The 20,479-nt window shown below is 39.3% G+C and overlaps 1 protein-coding gene across 2 annotated transcripts in view; it reads right to left on the minus strand.

Moving 5' to 3' along the window:
- The window catches only part of STK4 (serine/threonine kinase 4), a 79,247-nt gene that overhangs the window by 18,635 nt on the left and 40,133 nt on the right, over positions 1-20,479 (minus strand). For both annotated transcript variants that reach the window (XR_012491118.1, XM_019749730.2), the window contains exon 10: positions 18,059-18,216. Coding sequence is in view for 1 of the 2 variants with exons in the window: in XM_019749730.2 (XP_019605289.1) it covers positions 18,059-18,216 (158 nt within the window). In the remaining variant the exon portion in view is untranslated. The remainder of the gene's footprint in view (positions 1-18,058; positions 18,217-20,479) is intronic.

The raw sequence follows: 20,479 nt of genomic DNA on the forward strand, positions 1-20,479 counted from the left end.
CCTGGTATCTATTCATCAAGTAGCCAAGAGAAAAAAAATACACGCATTTTAAAGACACAATAGTAGGACTTGGTTCAGAGAGGATTTGAATTGGCTCCACCCTCAAAAAAAAAAAAAAGCCCCCCAACAAGAGACATTGCCCATTGGAGGCTAGAGAATAGAAAGAAACTTATGAGAAAAATAAAAAGCATTGTACCTGATGCCAAATGATATCATCTGCCACCAGCCTAGGAGGACCCCTGACTCTTTTTTCAGTCCAGCACTGAAGGCCTTTTCAGAAATAATCAATTTTGCTTGGCAAAAAGGCATCAAGACATAGAAGGACTTTGGATCAAATTCTGCGGAATCAGCCTATTTGAGATGCATTCAAGTTAATGCCAAAACCAATATGGTGTTCTGTTCACAGCTCCTTTCTAGAGGCTTTAAAAGCAGAAATATTGAAACTCAGAAGTAGAAGTGGAAACTTTCTATCTATAAAAACAAGCCACTTTTGAGATACCAGAAGATATCAAGATTTGTTAACTCCAAATTCACCGTGTATATTAAAAATTGTTGGTTGTTAGGAAAATTGGCTAGCTGTTTAGAAATACATGAAGCTGGATCATTATCACTACCTCACTTTTTACACCAAGACAAATTCCAGACAGAATACCAAAAAAGAAAGAAAAAAATCTAAAACAAAGTAAGGATTAATATTTTTATTACCTTGCGGTGGGAAAATATTCTAAGCATGGTATAAAATGCCATAAGTCACAAAGGAAAAGCTGCTAAATCCAAGTACATAAAAATTGAAAATATCTAAACAGACACCATATATAAAGATTTAAAAAACTGGGAAAGTATCTTTACCATATATGTTTATAACCCTACTTGGTCTCCATTAATCTTTCTTCCAGCACAGGATTATGAAAAGAAACTCATCAAAGAAAGATTAATAAGCAAACAAGCATGGAGATAATCTAGAACATAATGGCAAAAGTCTGAGAATATAGGGTCTGATGTTTAAATTCCTAGCTTAAGTCACACATTCAACAGAAAACCAACCACAAAAGCAAACACCAGGCCTCAGCTCCTAAAGAACTCTTTGAAATCAATAAGGAAATAAGAATTCCATTAATCATTAGATAAATCACACAAACTGGCAATGCAGACACCAAAAACAACAGGGAAATTTGACAATATGTGTCACAACTTCAAATTTATAAGCAGTTTGATCCAAGCATTCTACTTGTAGGAATTAATTCTAAGGCAATACAAATCATGCAAAGTTTCATTAAAACAGTGTTTAATATTAAAAAGCCAGAGGCCACCTAAATGTCCAAGTATTGGGGATTAGTTAAATCAGGAGTCACAATGCAAATGTTTTCAGGGGCTGGCACAGGAAGTAAAAATAAGCTCAACAGGCCAGTTATAAAACAAAAAGGAAGTGGTGTGATCTGTGGCAAACTGGAGAGCTCATACCCATCTCAGTAATTCAAATTGTAAAAATTCTACATGCTATGGCCAAACTGGCTCCTTCTTCCCCAAGCCCCCCTCCCCCAGAAGGTGCATAATCCAGACCCATGAAATAAGTACTCTGCACCAGCCTAGGGGGACCCCTTACTGTGAATGCTGAATGCTCGTCTATTCTATCCTGTTCGAGTTCACCAGCATCACCACCTCTCAGGTTTGGACAAAACCTTGAGGTCATCTAGGCTAACACTGAGCTTCCCTTGAGGCTATAGTCAGTCAGCCTTGTTCTACAGGCCCAGGAGGGAGGGGAAGGGGAAGGAAAGGGAGAGTGACCTGCGAAGGACCAGTCATCAGGGAATGAGGACTAGGCTTTCTTTCCTGTGGGATTTTCATTTTCTGTAAGAACCAAATGGAGATGGGAGGAGAGGTGGTGAGAATGAAAAAAGGTGAACTCCTCTGCATATATCACGTACCTTTTCTATAACTAAGTAAAGCTCCACGTCTTGATCAAATACTAGGAATTCAAGTGCTATTTCTTAAAATTCTCCCACGAAGTGCTGAATCCATAGTATCAGTGTTAAACATTCCTTCAGCAGGAAACATCTGGGCAGCTGCGGCCCTCATTCACCAAGCTGGCACAGAGGAGAACTGCCACAGATCACGTGACCGACGGTATGTGGTATTTTATCACGAGATCTTAATTCATCCCAGAAACGGGTTCAGATTAATCCTAGTTTATAATTACAGTCTCAACAGCACTTCAAAAGTGGAAAATCTCTACCTCCATCTGGAATGGTATGCTTCTCCCTAACGTGTGAAAATAACTTTATGCTTGGTCCCGCTGTGTCTGGGGACCGGGGCACTTGGGAGAACACAGCAAATTTCCTGACTTTGCCCTTAAGATTTTTTAAACTTCAAAATAGATACATTGAATGGCGAACAGACTGGTAGTTGCTTAGAGTCACCCCCTTTTCCCCACCCCAATGGGGAGGGTGTAGCTCCAAAGCCAACAGGAAGGAGGGACCCTTGTGGTGATGGATCTGCTCTTTATCTTGATGGAGGAATGTCAATCAATGTCCTGGTTGTGATACTGTACGCCTGCTTGGCACAGTGTCACAGTGTTACCAGCGGGGAGACTGGGTCAGTGCACAGGATCGCTCTGTGTTGTTTCTTACTACATCTGCATGTGAATCCACAACTGTCTCAAAGTAAAAAGTTTAGTTTAAAAAACAAGGAATATAAATAAGATTAAAAAAAACAAAAACATCCAACCATCCATGTCTGAATAGTCTTTAATATGATTTTCCTAAATAAGGAACAAATGGAAGTAACTGGTGGTTCTGAGTTGCCCTTCCTCCAGCAGCTGGCACCTTCTGAGCCAGTGCTATGTGCCATGCGATCTCAGCCACAGAAACAGGGGCACTCGATGGGTGATGCCTCCTGGATATGGCTCTCTCTCTCTCTCTCTCTCTCTCTCTCTCTCTCTCTCTCTCACACACACACACACACACACACACACACACACACACACACGAGCTATTTTATATCTCCCAGGCAGGTGCAGAAGAGAAACAATCTCATCAGAGAAAACATAAAAGGTCTATTTGCATCCGTATGGTTTGATATTGAAACCCTGTGAACAAGAAGTCACAGCAGAACTAAGCTCTTCTTAGGTATGAAATCAATACTTCAAAGCAAACATCACTTAACGAGGACATGGGAGCTGCTGCAGCAGGGCCGTTGGAACGGTGAGGTGTGGTTTGGGCTGCCTCCTGCCTTTCTTGTTCGGGGCAGCCCACCTCATTATCTTCAACTCGACCCCTCTGACAGTTCATCTCTCCCCCCTAAATATTACACATGTAAATAAAACTTACTGAATGCCTACTGTGTGTCAGGTACTCTGCAAAGTAGCTTAAAAGCTTTTTCTAATTTAATCTTCTCAACACCCCTGAGGTAAATGTGATTAGCATCTGCATTCTAGGTTAAGCGACTTGCCTAGCGTTACAGATCTCTCAAACAGTGAAGCTAGGACTGAATCCAGGTCTAGCTGGCTCTTGGTGAGTATGTTATACGGCCTCCTATGTTCATTTTGGTCTCTGGGGAGTCCAAAGCACCTCCCTGCATTTGAAAAGGATGAGGGAAAAAACAGACATAGACTGAGCATCTTTTCCATGCTTTACACAGGCTATCTCCTTCAGGCTCAAATAACCCCTATGACAGGTATGTATTATCTCCATTTTAAAGAGCGGCAAACAAAGACTGAGAGTTTGAGGGCTCTTAAAGACCTTTTAATCTCACCTTTATTTAGCAGATAAAGAAACAAGAGCCCCAGAAAGATTAGGTGGCTTGCTTAAGGACACAAAGCTAGTTACTGTCAGAGCTGAGATCAGTTTCCCAATGCACTGTTCTCTTTAACTTTATGACAGCTTACTGTAAGTTGTCACTCTGAAAGGAACCAGGGTATTAATAATAGAGTAGGCCTGCCAGGCACTTTGCTAAATAAATGCCTTACATGCTTTATCCAACTTGGGTCTAGGCGATTCCCAACACTGCAGTTCCAATGTTTTGTACTAACAATTTTCCGAGAGGGAAAAAGACAAGCTTCACATCGGTCAAATGTGTAAGCTAATTAACATTCTCCTGTACACACAGGCGAATGGACGGTCCAAAAAGAAAATACGAAAAGATCTGGAAAATTTTTCAACGAATGCACAATGGGCTCAACCAATGTAATCAAATAACACATTCTGAGCACCTTTGTGTGTGGCTGCTTGCCAAGAGCCAGGCCCATCAGAGAAAGAAAATATGCAGCAGCTGAATCAGGGCACATACAGAACTCACCAGCAGAGCATCTGTGACACTTCTCACACAACAAATGCGTGATACTCTGAGGAAAAACCATGGTCCTGACATCAGAAAATGTGGATTTAAAGCCTCACTCCATCACTTATTCACCGTGTGCCACGGACAGGACACCACCTGGGCCTCTGTGTCGAATGAGTGGGAAGAAGATCTATATGCAGGATTCTGTGAGGCAAGTGGAAGCAACATTTACAGGGACTGACACACAATAAGCCTCAATAACTGCTACTGTCATCATTTTCTTCTCGAATTCTGCAACCCTGGGAGAGCAGTGTCCTCGCCAATAAAATGTAAAATACGAGAAGATAAAGGGGAAGTGGGGCGTTATTAGTCACAGGGTACAAAGTGTCAGGTATACAAGAGAGAGAAGTCCTAGACATCCTCTGTACAACATGTGCCTAACAAGTCTGTGGTAAACGTATGTTAAATGTTTTTCTCTGAAAAATAATAATAATAAAAATATATAAAGGGAGCGAGACAAGATAATCAGCAACCAATATGAAGATTACTAAAAATGTTCAATATCTATTACTAAGGAAAGAAAAGTAAATTTACAGAGAAGGTAATGCTGAGTAGATAACGGTATGAAAGAGCAAAAATTCAGGAGTAAGTGCCTGAATGAGACTGACAGACACACTGTGACAGAGAGATCACCCGAGTCTATCAAATGTTTGCGTTAGCCCGAAGACGCCTGTACAATAGATACCTTTGTTTCCACAGAAGTTATATTTGGTCAAAACCAAAAGAGTTCTTACAATAATAATGCCTTTGTAGTTAGCATGACATTTCCTGAACAACAACAAAAAAGCACAATAACCGTAAAACCCATGATTACAAAGTAAGTAATAAAGCACACCAAAAGGAGGTAAAAATTCAATTGTTCCAACAAGGGGAATTATTTACGTAAGTAAGTAATGTGACGCAAAGCTTTTCTGCATTATGTTCTGATTAAGCATGAAAAAAACCATTCACGTCAATAATAAATACTCCTCCATTACAAAATGCCCAGCAAGACACCACACACCTGAAACCGTTCTTCCCTGTCACTCAAGTTCTCATGACATGTTACATGAAAGGTGATTCTTTTACAATCACCTGCTCTGTGACATTAATTAAGCACCTGGTATGTGCCAGGAGCTCACCATCCGTTTGTTTTGTTTTTCATGTGAAAAAACACCCAATGGTTATGAGACAAGAAGCAACCTGGGGTTTTGCGTTCTAGGCCTGATTCTGGAACTAAGTAGGAAAGTGGCCTTTCAATGTCTCTGGATTTCAGATCCTCAAACTATAAAAGGGATAAGAAACCTCGTCCTGCCTCCCTCACAGGAACACTCTAAGCATCACCGAACAAAGGAGCAAAATATGAATGCAACTTTATTAAATGTATTACCCTAATGTGATGAGAATATTCCCATCAGTAGCAAACAAAAGCATGGCAGAAGTCTGGGCTTAACTACTCCTGTCTCTGGGTTATGTTATTATTCAAAGATCTAATAATTTCTTTTTTACAAAGGCAAAATTGAAAGTGAAATAATAATGAAATAAGTAATAATACTTAATGCACAATGAACCTAAAACAAACATAAGTAACCTTCTGATTCTGTGCTGGTAGAATTCTCCTACAGTTCTAAATGTGAACATGGTTCAAATAACCCCAACCTCCACTTCACTGGATCCTTCCTCTAACCATGGGAAAAGCAGCACAGGTGGTATGAAACGTGATTTTTACAGACTACAAACCTGAAACTCAAAGAGGAGAAACAGACTCATCTGAGGCGCTGGCTAAAGCCAGGCTCATTCACCCCTCTTCTGACATAATTCAATGTTCATTCTACTGGGCGACGTTACAAGGTACCCCTATTTTCAAGGAAACTCACTTCACCCGATAACCAACTTCCAGGATGATAAAGTAATTTTATCGTTCATTTCATGTAGCCCGCGGCCTCTTTGTACCCTGTGCAAATTCCACCCAGGAGACTGCACACACAAGAAGTGGGAGGGCGGCATCTACTGGCCAAACTGTGCGCTGCAATGGAAGTTGTGTGAGAACTTCCAGATCTGAAAAATGTCAGTACCATTAACAGTCTATTAGATATGAGAGGTGGGTAGAAAGAAAAACGGTAACGAGTAGAGATGTAAGGGAAAGAAAGCAAGTGTTGGGAAGTTCTAAAAATGATACCATGACCACTTTGGGTAGTCAATTCCCAGCTGGTAACAGTTCCAATCCTTTCCTTTAGAGTAGTTTTTAAAGCAGTCTCTGGGAGCAAGATTTCTTTGGGAATGGCTCTCTGGTTTTATAACAGAAGTGAATGGCAAATCACTGGGGGGAGGGGTTTAGGTTACTGAAATTTGCTCCATCGACAATGTTTCAAGAAAGAAAGGGGGAGTGGAGAGAAAGAGGAGGGAGTTAACATTTATGAAGTTATATGTTGATGGTACTTTGTATGCATTGTCACATCAGTTCTCATACACAAACAGAATCCATCCTGTAGATACTAGTATTACCTCCATTTTACAGAAGAGGAAACTGAGGCACAGAGAGAACAAATTGGCCCAAATCTACTCAGTAAATAGCGAAGTCAGGATTGGAACCCTAAAAGCCTCTTAACTACCAAGTACTCTGCCTCAACCAAAATAGCAGTTACTTAGCTACACGTAGGTATAATATATTTCCTTACAAATAGACCCAACTGCAACTTTATAAGAACTTCTAAAAAATGTGCAATCTAACACATTCCTGTCTGAAAACAACCACTATCCTGAGTTGGGTCTTTTTCTCAGCAGCAAACCTAACTCATCAGCAATCAGCCTGCTCCTGCCTGCATCTTCTCAATACCTCTTCTTCCTTCCACTGTCAGCTCGAAGTCTCAATAATACCAGTATCGAACTCCAACAGTGAGATGAAGAAAGGAAAAGAGACATGCCTCCCAGTCAGAACTATGGTGCTTGGAGTACACATGTTGTCAGAGACAAAAGATGCTCAATTCTGTTGCATTTCATGTGAGTGGTGGAGAATCAGGATTTTTATGCAGCAAATGTGGTTGTGTTGGGAGAGGGAAATGATATAAGGACTACATCTCAGGTAATGAGAAAAGTCTCACATCATGTGTTCTTTCAAAGGCACTAGGTGACAAAAGCAAAGACGACTTTCAGAATTCTAATAGAGATTATTTCTTTGGAGGTGGGTGAGAAAAGTGGCATAAATCTTCTCCCTGTGTTCTTAATGTTTCATGTCCCAGGAATATGGACTATGGAACTGTCAAGAGTCTATGTGAGGAAAATAAAAAAGGGGGAGGTGAAGCTGAGGAGAAAGACTGAAGACAGTATCTTTGACAGCTCAAAGGAAGAAGAGTGAAAAACGATAGGCCGAGGTGAATGAGATCACAATTCAAAGTCAAGGTGAATGAGATCACAATTCAAAGTCAAGGTGAATGAGATCACAATTCAAAGTCATGGCTGTGGATTCAGCAGTAAAAACAATTTACATTCATCTCAACTGAAAATTTAAAACTGCTTTCTGGGTTAATAACTAACTTACATTAAAAATATTTTTTTAGCCTTCAGACTTTCTGACTGAGGAAGAGTAAATAATACAAAACTTAAGAACTATTTTTCTTTTGACTTCAAATTTATGAAAATTAAAATAGCTGAATCAACTCTTGCCTTGCATTGAAATGAGATTCAAACTTAAGGAATTTCAGGTTGTGATCACAGCAGTTAGGAATCCCAGGCCTGCAGGGAATTCCTTCACTCGTTAATACCAATCTGGCCACATTCTGATACCTGGGGCATCTAACTCACAACGTTCACAAGGAGAGAGTGACTCACTCTTCTGTGACACAGGTGTTATGACTAAATTAGAGTCAAGTTAGTTTATATCAACAGCACCAGGCTATGGCAGACAGACACCCCCGAATAAATCTACTCATTGATCACCACCATCATCACCATAGGCATTAACTACAAAACAAAAGCTACCCAAGCTTCAAGTATGTAACTTGCTTCTCAAAACTCAAAGGCTAAAGCATGAACTTTGAAAAACAAAAGTAACAATTACAAAAAGTTTCGTTTTCTATTTATGAGGAGATCAACTTTAAAACCACTACAAACAACCTAAATGTCTATCAACAGGGGGCTGGGGAATAAGCTACGGTACACGGTATGAGCATTATGTCTACACACTGCTATGGAGTGATTTCCAGGATATACACTTAAGTGAAAACAGAAAGGTAGTTTAAAGTGTGTATAGTACACTGCTGCTTGTCTAAGAATGGGAGTACAAAAAAACCATGTGTGTGTGAATAAAACCCAAACATAACAAAAAAAGAGGAGACAGAGTAGAAGAGAGAGGCACAGAAGTTAAGTCTGTGTAACTTTGTTTTGTACAAATTTCACTTGAAGTGCAAGACATACAAATGAAAACCACAATGAAACTAGAACTACCGTAAGGCCCAGCAATTCTACTTCTGGGTATTTCTTTGAAGAAAATGAAAACATTAATTTAAAAAGATACATGTACCCCTATGTTCATTGCAGCATTGTTTACAATGGCCAAGATATGGAAGCAACCTAAGTGCTCATCAACAGATGAACGGATAAAGAAGATGTGGTATATATATTGGGGGGGGTGCCAAAAAAATGCATACACATGACTTGTATCTATCTTTTGTCATCAGTATATATTATTACAATTTTAATAGTTTTGTACACTTGCCTTTGGAACCACATAGTGTACATAATTATAAAGTGAAATAATAAAAAGCAACATCTAAAAGCAGAAAGCAAAAAAACTATCTGTATACGGAATGTGTGGCATAACCACATAGATAGAAATTATACCATATGACTTTAACATATAATAATTTGACTACAGAGCTCAACTGGGACATGGCCCAAGGACCGAGAGAACTGCAATACAAATCTTACATTGTTTTCAGTAATTATTGTTGATGGAGGTGTTGGTATTGCTATGCTGGGGCTGACACTATTATTATGGAATATAATAAGGCAAGTGAATAATTATAGTGACGTTGGGAAGTGAGATATTTGGCATGAGGGAAAGGAGTTACAAATGTAGGATCAATGTGGTTAAGTAAAAAACCCTATGGTATTCAATCTTTACTGGAAATAGCATCAGAACTCAGGAGTTTGTAATAAACATACTTCCTGGTTTTGTCCATTGAAAAGGCCTAGAAAAAAATGACCTAACTGCAATGAGCACACCTTGTACCCAAGTTGTGGTCTCTAAATACCATTTCCTCTCTACAGACTCAAAGAACTAGAGAGGAGAATGGTGGTTGCCAGGGGCTGGAGGTGGGTGGGGGAAATAGGGAGATGTTGGAAAAGGTACAAATTTCCAGCTAGAAGATGAGTAAGTTCTGGAGATCTGAGGTACAGTATGGTAACTATAATTAATACTATGTTACTTACATGATAAAGATATTGTGGTTATTTGTTTCAAAGGGATCTTTCGTCTTTTATAGGCATATATGGAAATATTTAGAAATGAAATGTGACTGGGATTTGTTTCAGAATAATCAAGTGGTGGGAATGGCGGAAATGCAGGATTAGAGAAGAGAATAGTCATGAGCTGATGACAGTTTATAGCTGAGTGAGAGCTTCTTTAGGTTCTATCTTACCAATGGAGGCTGGGATATTTAAGGAGATGCAGTAAGTTTTTTAAAACTCATTTTGAAACAACTGAAAAATAAATTAAAAGACAGCAGATTTTGGGAGTGTTTCTTTTGTTTCTGTAAGATGGCAGATAAAGTTTCAAGCTGTAGATGCCTGGGTTCCTACAAAACATCAAGATGCATCTTTGAGACTATTAATTTAAACATGAGTAAATAAAGCATCTCTGTTGCCATAGCAATCATGATTTTAAATTATAAACAAGGTGGTAATAATCATCACCTCCCACTAAATGTCAAGTTTCTAAAGTGGATAGCCGAAAGCAAAAAGTGAAACCTAAAAACAAAAATGAGTGACTATGTCCTGATAATTCAGTAAAACTTCTTTATAAAAACTCAAAGAAATCTCTACTTATCATATTTGGAGCTCTGATCTAGGAAAGAATGGTTAAGATAAAGTTTCATAAAATCAGAGGCTATCACCCTCCTGGGGAAAACTCAGGGCTAAAATTGACACTTCTCTACCACAAAAAGCTATCTGAATGGCTTATAACTTTATAACTGCCTAGGGAATCCAAGCAATCAATCTTATTCAGGTTCCATTAATTTTATCACATTAGTTTTGACTTAACAGTTCAAAGGTGTTATATCCTGATGGACCCAACTTCGGAGGGATAGTAGCTTATTAGCTCTTTGTGATGCATTAGGATTCTATTTTTAATTTCTCTGATTCACCAAGGAAAAATCTAAAAAGAGTACTGCATGTTTCCAGAAAAGGTAAGGGCACACGGGGCACTCATTTCCTTTACCTGAAGGGCTCTCCTTCTGTCCATCTCCCTCTTCTCACCCCCCCCACCCCCAAATTGTATGTTCCAAATTCTGTCTCCCAGTGCTTCCAGCATGCTGCATTCCTGAGCGCCTCCACAGACACACCTCCTCTCTCCCCCCAGAATGACCTTTACTTCCTTCTCTAGCTCGAGAATTCCTATTCATCCTGGAAATACCCTTCAAATGAGACTTCTTGATGCCTTCCCTGGGGTTTTTGCTAAAGTTCTTGCTTCCTCTTCTGGGCTCCTACAGAACTTTTTATATATGCACTTTACACACAGAATTTACCGGAAGAGCCTAAAGAGACACCCTCCAGTGGAGGTGGTTAAGAAGATGGGCTCTGGAGCAAAGTGCTTTGGTTCAGGTCCCTGCTGTGACACTTACTAACTGTATAACCCTAGTCAATTACTTACCCGCTGTAAGCCTCGGTTTTGTCATCCATGAAATGGCAATAATATTACCTACCTCATGAAACGATTGTGAGAACTAAGCTAATATATACATATACATATATATATAAAGGATACATATATATGTATATATATATATATGTGTGTATATATATATATATATATATATATATATATATATATATATATATAAAGGATTTAGACCAATGCTTGGCACATAGTAAATTCTCAATAAACGTAAGTTCTTATTATCGGCACAATATATCGAAATTATTTGATTATCTTTTCTGCTACATTATGACGTCTCTAAGGATAGTGACTGCATTTGTTGAATTAATTCAGAGGCTATGTCTGAGTTTAATTGAAAGTTGTGTACAAACTTTAAGCCAGGCAATTGCTAGGTGTTAGGAACACAAAGGTGAGTATAATGAATTCCCAGCTGACAACGATCTTGCAGTCATGCCTGTTATATAGAGGACTTCAATGAATAGATTGGATTAATATGTGGGGCCAGCTACTATCGACTTTTTGTAGAATAAGTCATAAGAAATCTGGAAACAAATTCATTTGAATAAAGAGGAAACTTACTCCAAAACCTAAGGACATCAAGAGCTTATAATCAGTAATACTTGCAAATTTATAAGACTGAAAAGTACTGTGGTTCTTCTAGACCTGCAGATGCTCTCGCTAACTCTATTTAGACTAAAACCAGGAAAATCTCAGTAAAATTTTTAAAAACATGTATCTCACTTTTTAAAAAATTTAATATGTGAATACAGTAGTATGTTCTGTCTGCAAAAACAACTAAAAGTAGTTCCTCTTCTCAAAGGTAATGACCTTTATCAAGTAATTTTATATTCTCTTTTTTCAGTTTACCATGTTTCCCCGAAAATAAAAATTAATATAAGGTCCAGTCTCATTTTACTATAAGACCAGGTCTTATAATATAATATAATAAGACCAGGTCTCATAATATAATATGATATAATATAATATAATATAATACCGGGTCTTATATTAATGTTTGCTCCAAAAGACGCATTAGAGCTGACTGTCCAGCTAGGTCTTATTTTCAGGGAAACATGGTAGCTGCTTAACTTGGATTCTATTTTATCTGATGTTAATAGTTTCACCTACTTTCTTTCTTTTTTTTTTTTCAAGTTGTATGTCCAATTTTTATTCTGGCTGTGGTTTGGGATTTGGCCCAATGAGAATACAATTATAAGTTCATATGCAATAACTTTCTCATCATTGCCATCACACCCTGGACTTGTGCAGTCACCTTAGAAATCATTAATTCCCTCCATCTGTAGTTTACATCCAATAGTCAACCAGTGGAATCACTTAACTGTTAACATCTTAAATTCCCTTACCATCTTTAGTGCCTAACAGAGCCCCAAATTTGAATGAGTTAAATGAGTAGTATTGCCCGTGCTATGCCTAGACTGCTGGGTTAAGCTGGAGAAAATACAACTACGCAGATTATAAATTCTGTCAACAACCTGGAACCCATAGAAATCCTACTTTTCAACTAATCAGCTGACTCAGTGAAAATGATTCCTTCCAATTGTCTTCATTCTTTCTAAGCCTCTGCTTAGCATTCTTCCCCCTCCCCCACTTTACATAAACTGCCTATTTCATCAAGAACATGCAAGCATAATATTGTCCCATTAACACTACAAATCTACCTGCATCTGTACCCATCCTTTGTGCATTCCTTTCTGAAAAAATGCTGGTGGTTTCTAGTAGCTAAAGTAATTATTTTATCTTTCCAATAGATCCTATACTTTCTGGACATATTAAGTACTTAATGTTATTACCCCTTTTTCTCTATCTTTACTCTTTCACTTTCTACTTTCAGCTTTCCATCAGAACTTAAATTAGTAAGGTCTCTCCTGTAATAAATAGCCAAGGTCTCATGCCGTAAGTAATAATGGAAAAAAAATAAAAGCCTTCTTTAGAAACCACATCATCTTACAGCTACCACCCTTTTTTCCTACTCCCTTTCTAGCCAAATTCACCTACTTTCTTTTAGTATTTGCCTAGTGTATCTTTTTTCATTCCTGTGTTGTAAACTCGTCAGTGATATTTTATTTATTTTATAAACAATGTATAGCTGGATTTGACTGCTACTCGCATTTTCGTCCAAAGAGTGTCTTTTAACAGGAGACTTTAACACACTCACATGTGTTGTCATTACTGATGTGCTTACATTTGGACTGCTACCTTATGCATCACTCTGCTCCAGCCATAGTGGACTTGTTCCTTCCATACGTCCACCCGCTATGGCCTGCTTCAGAGCCTTTGTATTTGCTGGTTCCTCCACCTTCTCATTGCTCAAAGGTCCCTCCACCTTCCTCTCTTCCTTCACGTCTTAGCTGAATGTCCTGTCTCTCTGCAAGGCCTTTTCTCACACTACTGTGCTTTTTTTTCTTTAAAGGCCTGCTACTCCCCAAACTGATTGTCGTGCAGGGAGGCCTGCGGGGTCTCAGCTCCCGCTCCCCACAAGAGAACGCAGGATATGGTGAGGCCAAAAAGGAACACCCACGGAGCCACAGGTAGGGGAGTCATACTACTATATTCTCTCTGGCGGCACTACAGTCTCACTGGAGGCTGGATCCACACTGTCCGCAACCCGCCATCCTAACTGCAATCCGCGCTTGCCAGCCCAGCCACCATCTTCTTGCTAGCCCCCATTTTGCCTGCTAGCGTAGCCACGGCAGTTATATTAGTGGCCAACGGCTCACTGGTTACAGCTGATGGCCAACTAGCCACAGGTGATGGCCATCCAATCACAGTTGATGGCCATTTACTACCTGAGCCAGCACCTGTCTATGTGAGGCCGAGAGCCTGGAAACTACTTTCTGGGGCTCTGCCCCTACATTGATACATTACCTGCCTGTTAATGTCTGTTACCCTCAGCACCCTGTAACCTCCAAGAGTGCATGAGCCTTCTCTGTCTTGTTCATCACTTGTGGCACTCTAGCCATCTTTGACTAAAATCTTACAGCGTGTTTTTGGAAGATCCATGAGTTAAACTGGATTCAAGTTTACAGCTTTTCGTGGCTTTGCAAATGGCAAAATGGTAGGGTCTGAATTCTCACAAACATAGCATTCATTTCCAAAAATGCAATCTGTCTAGAATATGAAATACCAATTTTAGAAAATACTGCATACTCAAACGCCTCTTATTTACACTTTAAGCAGTATATATATTAAACATTAAAGGAAATCTTTGTTGCATTTTCAACTTGGCAAATGAGGCAATTCAGTTTTAGAAATGAAGCAAGTGTTGAGTTTCAGATGAAAATATAAAGTTTTTTGTCAGTATCACATCCTGCCATTCCTGGTTAAATTCCTATTTGCCTTTTTGGGCAAAAAGTTCATTTCAAAATAGCAACTGCCTTCACTGGAAGAAAGAGAATATCTTTTCCATAATTAAATACTGCCTGTCGGGAAATTAGAAAGTCTCTCTGTAAGAGACTGTTGTGGGAAATATGTCAGCTAGTCTGACACACACCCTTCTTTAAACTTAGTGATATTATTCCAAATACTTTCTTCACTCAACAGATTGGCTGTTTCTTTGCCAGAGTCACTTAAAAAAATGTACATTTTCCTTCTTTGATATGCTTCTTTCAAACTTCCAATAAGAGTACAGGAGACTCAAAAGAGGAGTAAAAGGAAATTAAAAAATCAGGCAATATTAATAAAATATGAATATATCCTTATCTCTGAATTTCTTTAGTACCTAATAGGAAAGAAAGCAGAAACTTACATGAAATTAGTTGGTTACAATCACACATAAGGTAGGTTAACACACAGATTACTGGACACCTGTCCCCAGAGATTCTGATTCAGTGTGTCTGGGGCGACGTCTGACAAACTGCGTTTCCAAGTTTCCAGGTGATGCTGACACTGCTGGTTGGAGACCACACTTTGAGAAACACAATTTTAGCCTATGACTTCAAACGCTTGATTTAGGATTAAGGTAAGAGCTATATAGCAACAATATCAAGGCATTAAAAAGAGTCTTCATTTGATCGTTGCTACTTTTTGGAATAGCAGCTCATGTACACTCTACCTAAATTCTCTTTTGCTGCTTAGTTTAAAAGAGAATTTAAAAATGAATTCTCTGGAAATTCTGAAGGTAAAAATAGAGTAAAATTGTCTGTGTCAGGATGGGTTGGCTCAGGCCCAACGTGAACACAGACAAATCCAAATGATTTAGAGCAAGAGTCCCAACATCAAATGCCCCTCAATGCCTGACAGGTCAGACAGTTTATACCAATGAATGGAGCAGGCCCATACTGAGGTCATACCCCAGAAGGCAGCTGCTATTCAGCTCCAGACAACCGGCATCCAGTAATGCAGGTCTATGATGGCTAGAACTTCCAAGTTGTCAAAAAAAGAGCTGAGATCCAACATTTTATTTAGAAGCTCTCAATTTTTAAACAGAAGCAACTAATTACAAAATTTTTCAACACTGGATAGGTCACACAAAAATTTCTGTTAATGGGATTCCGCCAGTTTATAATCTCTGGTGTAGATGGGCCAGGAGAAATACAGGTTGGGCCACGTGCTAACCTGTTCACCGCGCTCATGGACCCACTCCCTCCAGCAGCCAGCGACTTCCAAAAGAAAAATCTCCAAAGACCGAATACTAAAGCCCCTTTGCATAAGTAGCTTTCCCGTTGAAACAAGTTATCTGCCAATAATTTAGTATGGGAAAACTATGGCAGAGAGGTGAATTGTTCCACCATTGCAACTACTGACCCAAAAATTAATGATTAGATTAAAAGGACGAATTTCAGGATCAGGAAATTCTATAACATTAAAAAAAAATAAAGATACTGGAACTAGGACTACCGATTTTAGGACTCTGAAGCATTCTGTCACAATGACGAGTGATTCGGGACCCAGAAGTTATTTCAGCTTTGCCTAAAGACTCACTGAGAAAATCAGGCCTTACAAATATGAGGACAATTACACAGGCAACACGGAAGAGCAAGCATAATAATTCAGATCTCATGAGTCTACTCTAACAGTGGCAGCCGGCAACACTGTGCTAAGGATTCTGCAGCTGAATCCTGCCTCTGTGGAAAACATGAATGGCAAAGACCTAGAAGAGAGGAATGGCAGCAGATGTGCCTCATATTCGGCCTCCTTTGTATAGTAGACAACAGCACCACACCTGTGTTCAGAAAAATCTAGTCTCCCTAAAGTGTTCTACTATGGCAACTAGAATAATCCTTTTAAAACATATAGTAGTATCAAGTCACATCTTGCCAACAGCTTTCCATTTCACTCAGAGTAAAAGCTAAAATCCTTGCTATGACACAAAAAGCCCTACCTTCTCTGGCTGTTCATGACGTCTCTGATCTCATTTCCTGCTACATAACCCCCTGATCCCATTCCAGACACACCATTCTCTTCACTGTTCTGCAAATATTATACACTAAACAAGTTCAGGACCTTTACATGTGCTATTCCAGCTACCTAAAAGCTCCTCCTCTGGATAGTCACGTAGTTCAGGCCCTCACCTTCTTATCAAAGAGAACGTCCTTAACGCATTATTTTAAATGGCTACACATTTTCTCTCAATCTCTCTCTCGCCCTCTCTCCTGCACCCCACCTGTCAATCTCCTTTTCCTGCTTCGTATTTTCTACAACACTTACCACTATCACACACTAAATATACTTATTTTCCATCTTCTAGAATGAAACCTCTGCGAGGGATGGATTTTAGGCTGTTCGATTCACTACAATATTCCTAGAAAAGTGTCACGCACTTATTGGTGCTCAAAAAACTAATAAATAAATGAGTAAACAAATAGATGATGATAACAGATGATGAATAAATAAAGGAAATGAACAAACAGATGATGAGACAAATGAACTTGGGTTCTATAACATGGTTTTAGTGACTGGTTAAATAACCTGAGATGAGTTACTCTGGTCCTCAAAAGATCTGTCATTAGCTGTATAAACTGTGATGTTCTTGCCACTCCACAAAAGTAGAACTTAGGTTATGGAAGAATGACATCATTTCCTCAAGGTCAGTCAAGAGGATAGTAGAAAGCCAGGACTAGAAAGGCCTCCCAGAATGCAAATACAACGCCCAAATTAAGCTCTTGCAAACAACAGAATAGGGAGAAAATTTAAGAAGGTAAAAATTAAATATTCCTAAAAAGAAAATTCTTTTCTAAAAATATTCCGAAAAGGAATGCTGACTCCTTAGCTTACTTTTTCCCCCAAAATTTTTTATTGCCTCAACTCATTAAGTCGCTGTGAACATTAACAAGTGTCTGTGGCTGAGGGAGAAATGTTCCATAGCAGAGAAAGGAAAAACACACCCAGTTTTTCATAAGAAACTTTGGAACAGCTTAACATTCATCCCCAGGCAAGATTCAGAATAATCCTCTCAGAGAGCCTAAAGTTAGGATAATAGTTAGCAAAATGACAAAGACACTATAAAACAGCATTATTTGTCCTCCAGTCTAATTCTTAAATATAAAATCACAATCCCCAATAAGCTATTAAAGACAAGGCATCTTTGTTTAATGACTGAATATTTCTTTTACCATTAACAATTTCAAACTCGACAGAAAGCAAAACGGCAAGTGAATAAAGGATTTTTCAAGCAAAAAAGATGCCACCAGTTGGGAGGCCCAGACCTGCTCAAATGTCAGTCAAAATATTGTCGTCTCAAAGTCATGAGGCCCTCAGCCCGGGAGCTGCTGCCAGGGGTGGTGAGAGGAGACTAGAACTACACAAGCAAATGCTCAGGCACTTTCCGTGAAATGACAGAATTGGGTGTGTGATATTTCAAATAACTTTCCCCAGCAGACATAACCATTTACTTCCAACACTACTTACAAACTCATAGTCTCCATCCTGGGGCACTTTCCAATCTGAAGAGTTCTTCAGTTGGCCAGGGACACTCTTGCCAAAGCTGTTGATCTGATTTTCCTTTTCTTTCTGTTCAAAGTACTCAAGGAAAGATGGTTTTGCAGGCTGCATGGTCTCATCCCTCCCTGTAAACGAAGAAAAATAAAAGGTGAACTATAATATCCTAGATTTCAGACATGTTTCATAAATGGAGCTATCGCCGGATGGGTTATAGCCTCTGGATCAATGGCTCTTTTCGCTAGGTAAGGACTCCTCCAAGAATCTAATGAAAACTACAGGAAAATACACAAATGCTTACACAAAATACTTCTCACTGAATTTCAGAGGATTCATTGCCTCACTAAAACACACACAAAGATTTCCTCAGGGTCCCTTTTTCTAGATGGAAAGATCTGGGTGATGCAATGACTCTGAGTAAGCTGCAAGTTATATTTTTGGGTCCCCTATAGCAAACAGTTCCTATTATATTAGACTAAAAACAGGAACAAGCAAAAATATTCATTAATCATCTTTATATACACTATTCTCCACCGGCATTGCAGCAGGAAAGGGGGATGATACAGTGTGACTTCCTTTGATAATCTACCTGGATTAATGAGAAAAATATGCATGAAAAAGAAAACACAAGTAAATCACAATCCACTCCATGAAATACTACTGTGTTTCCCTGAAAATAAGACCAGATCTTATATTAAGGTTTGCTCCAAAAGACGCATTAGGGCTTATGTTCAGGGGATGTCATCCTGAAAAATCAGGCGAGGGCTTATTGTCCGGTTAGGTCTTATTTTCGGGGAAACATGGCATATAACTTTTCAAATACTATTTACAAATGGTTTAATAGAAACTTAAGGGGAAAAATAGGATACAATATTACATATACAGTATGATATCAACTCTGTAAAATCACATACAGGAGAGGGGAAAAAAGGACCGAAAAAATATACCAAAACGTTAACAGGATTTGTCTCTGAGAGTAGGATTTCAGGTGATTTTATTTACTTCTTCTAAACATTTTTTAACAGACGATAGGACAGGATAAGTATTAAATAGAACTGATTATAACAGCTACATGTGCCCAGAAGATGGAGAAATCTTGCAAGCTGGCTGATTAGGGAAAACTGGTAGAGGAGGGCTTAGGCTGAGCTTCAAAGGATCCCTTAAGAAAAGCAGCAGCAGTTACACAGCAGGGCAGAATCAGCAGTTACCTAACAGCAGTTACCATATAAGAGAGCACACAATAGAGGTTACAGTTACAACTAGTAAGAATGGCAAAAAGAATTATTTGACCTGGCATGACTTAAAAACCTAGGGAGCTGAATGTACCTATTTCACATGTTGAAGTAGCTTTGTACTTGTGACCAGTAGTCTAGCACTGGGAAGTACAGTGTTTACTTAGTGCTTTCCTTGAACATGTGGGTTTATACTGCCCTTTTCCCTAGTAACTAGGAAAAAAAGACCTGAAGGTTCAGAGCCTTAAGAAGTGGATGGGAGGGGGTCTAGAAGCTAAAGAACAGCAGTGTTTCTTTCTCTCCAGGCACCCTTGTTCCACACAATCTTATCTCCTGACACTTGCTTAGTCCAGCTGCAGGCCAGCACCTTGACTGCCTCTCAAATATTTGTCATCTTACTCACTATCTCCATTGCGAAGTTCAAAGGCGGCCAATCCCAGACCCGCCCACTTCCGGATGCTGCCAATAGCTTACTTCACTGTTTGTTACCTCTTCACTTATTAGGGATTAAATACAATGTTTGCTCTCAGACAGGTCAACGATTTTTTTTTTTTTTTTTTTTAAGATTTATTGGGGAAGGGGAACAGGACTTTATTGGGGAACAGTGTGTACTTCCAGGACTTTTTCAAAGTCAAGTTGTTTTTCTTTCAATCTTAGTTGTGGAGGGCGTAGCTCAGCTCCAGGTCCAGTTGTGTTGATAGTTGCAGGGGGCACTGCCCACCATCCCTTGTGGGACTCGAACCGGCAACCCTGTGGTTGAGAGGACGCACTCCAACCAACTGAGCCATTTGGGAAGCAGCTCAGCTCAAGGTGCCGTGTTCAATCTTAGTTGCAGGGGGCAGAGCCCACCATCCCTTGCGGGACTTGAGGAGTTGAACTGGCAACCTTGTGGTTGAGAGCCCAATGGCCCATGTGGGAATCGAACCAGCAGCCTTCGGAGTTAGGAGCATGGAGCTCCAACCGCCTGAGCCACCGGGCCGGCGCGGACAGGTCAATGATTATGTGCTGAATGTTTTTGTTCTAGGCACAAAATGTTAAGTGCTTTTCATGCTTATTGTGTTTAATTTTTAAATTAAATTTAAGGTATTTCATAATATAGTTTTGAAAGAACTACAACAAAATAAAACTTGTGAAAATGGGGAGTGTTTTGGATTTGCCA

This window comes from Rhinolophus sinicus, linkage group LG13 (genome assembly GCF_036562045.2).
Source record: "Rhinolophus sinicus isolate RSC01 linkage group LG13, ASM3656204v1, whole genome shotgun sequence".
Taxonomy (NCBI): Eukaryota; Metazoa; Chordata; class Mammalia; order Chiroptera; family Rhinolophidae; genus Rhinolophus; species Rhinolophus sinicus.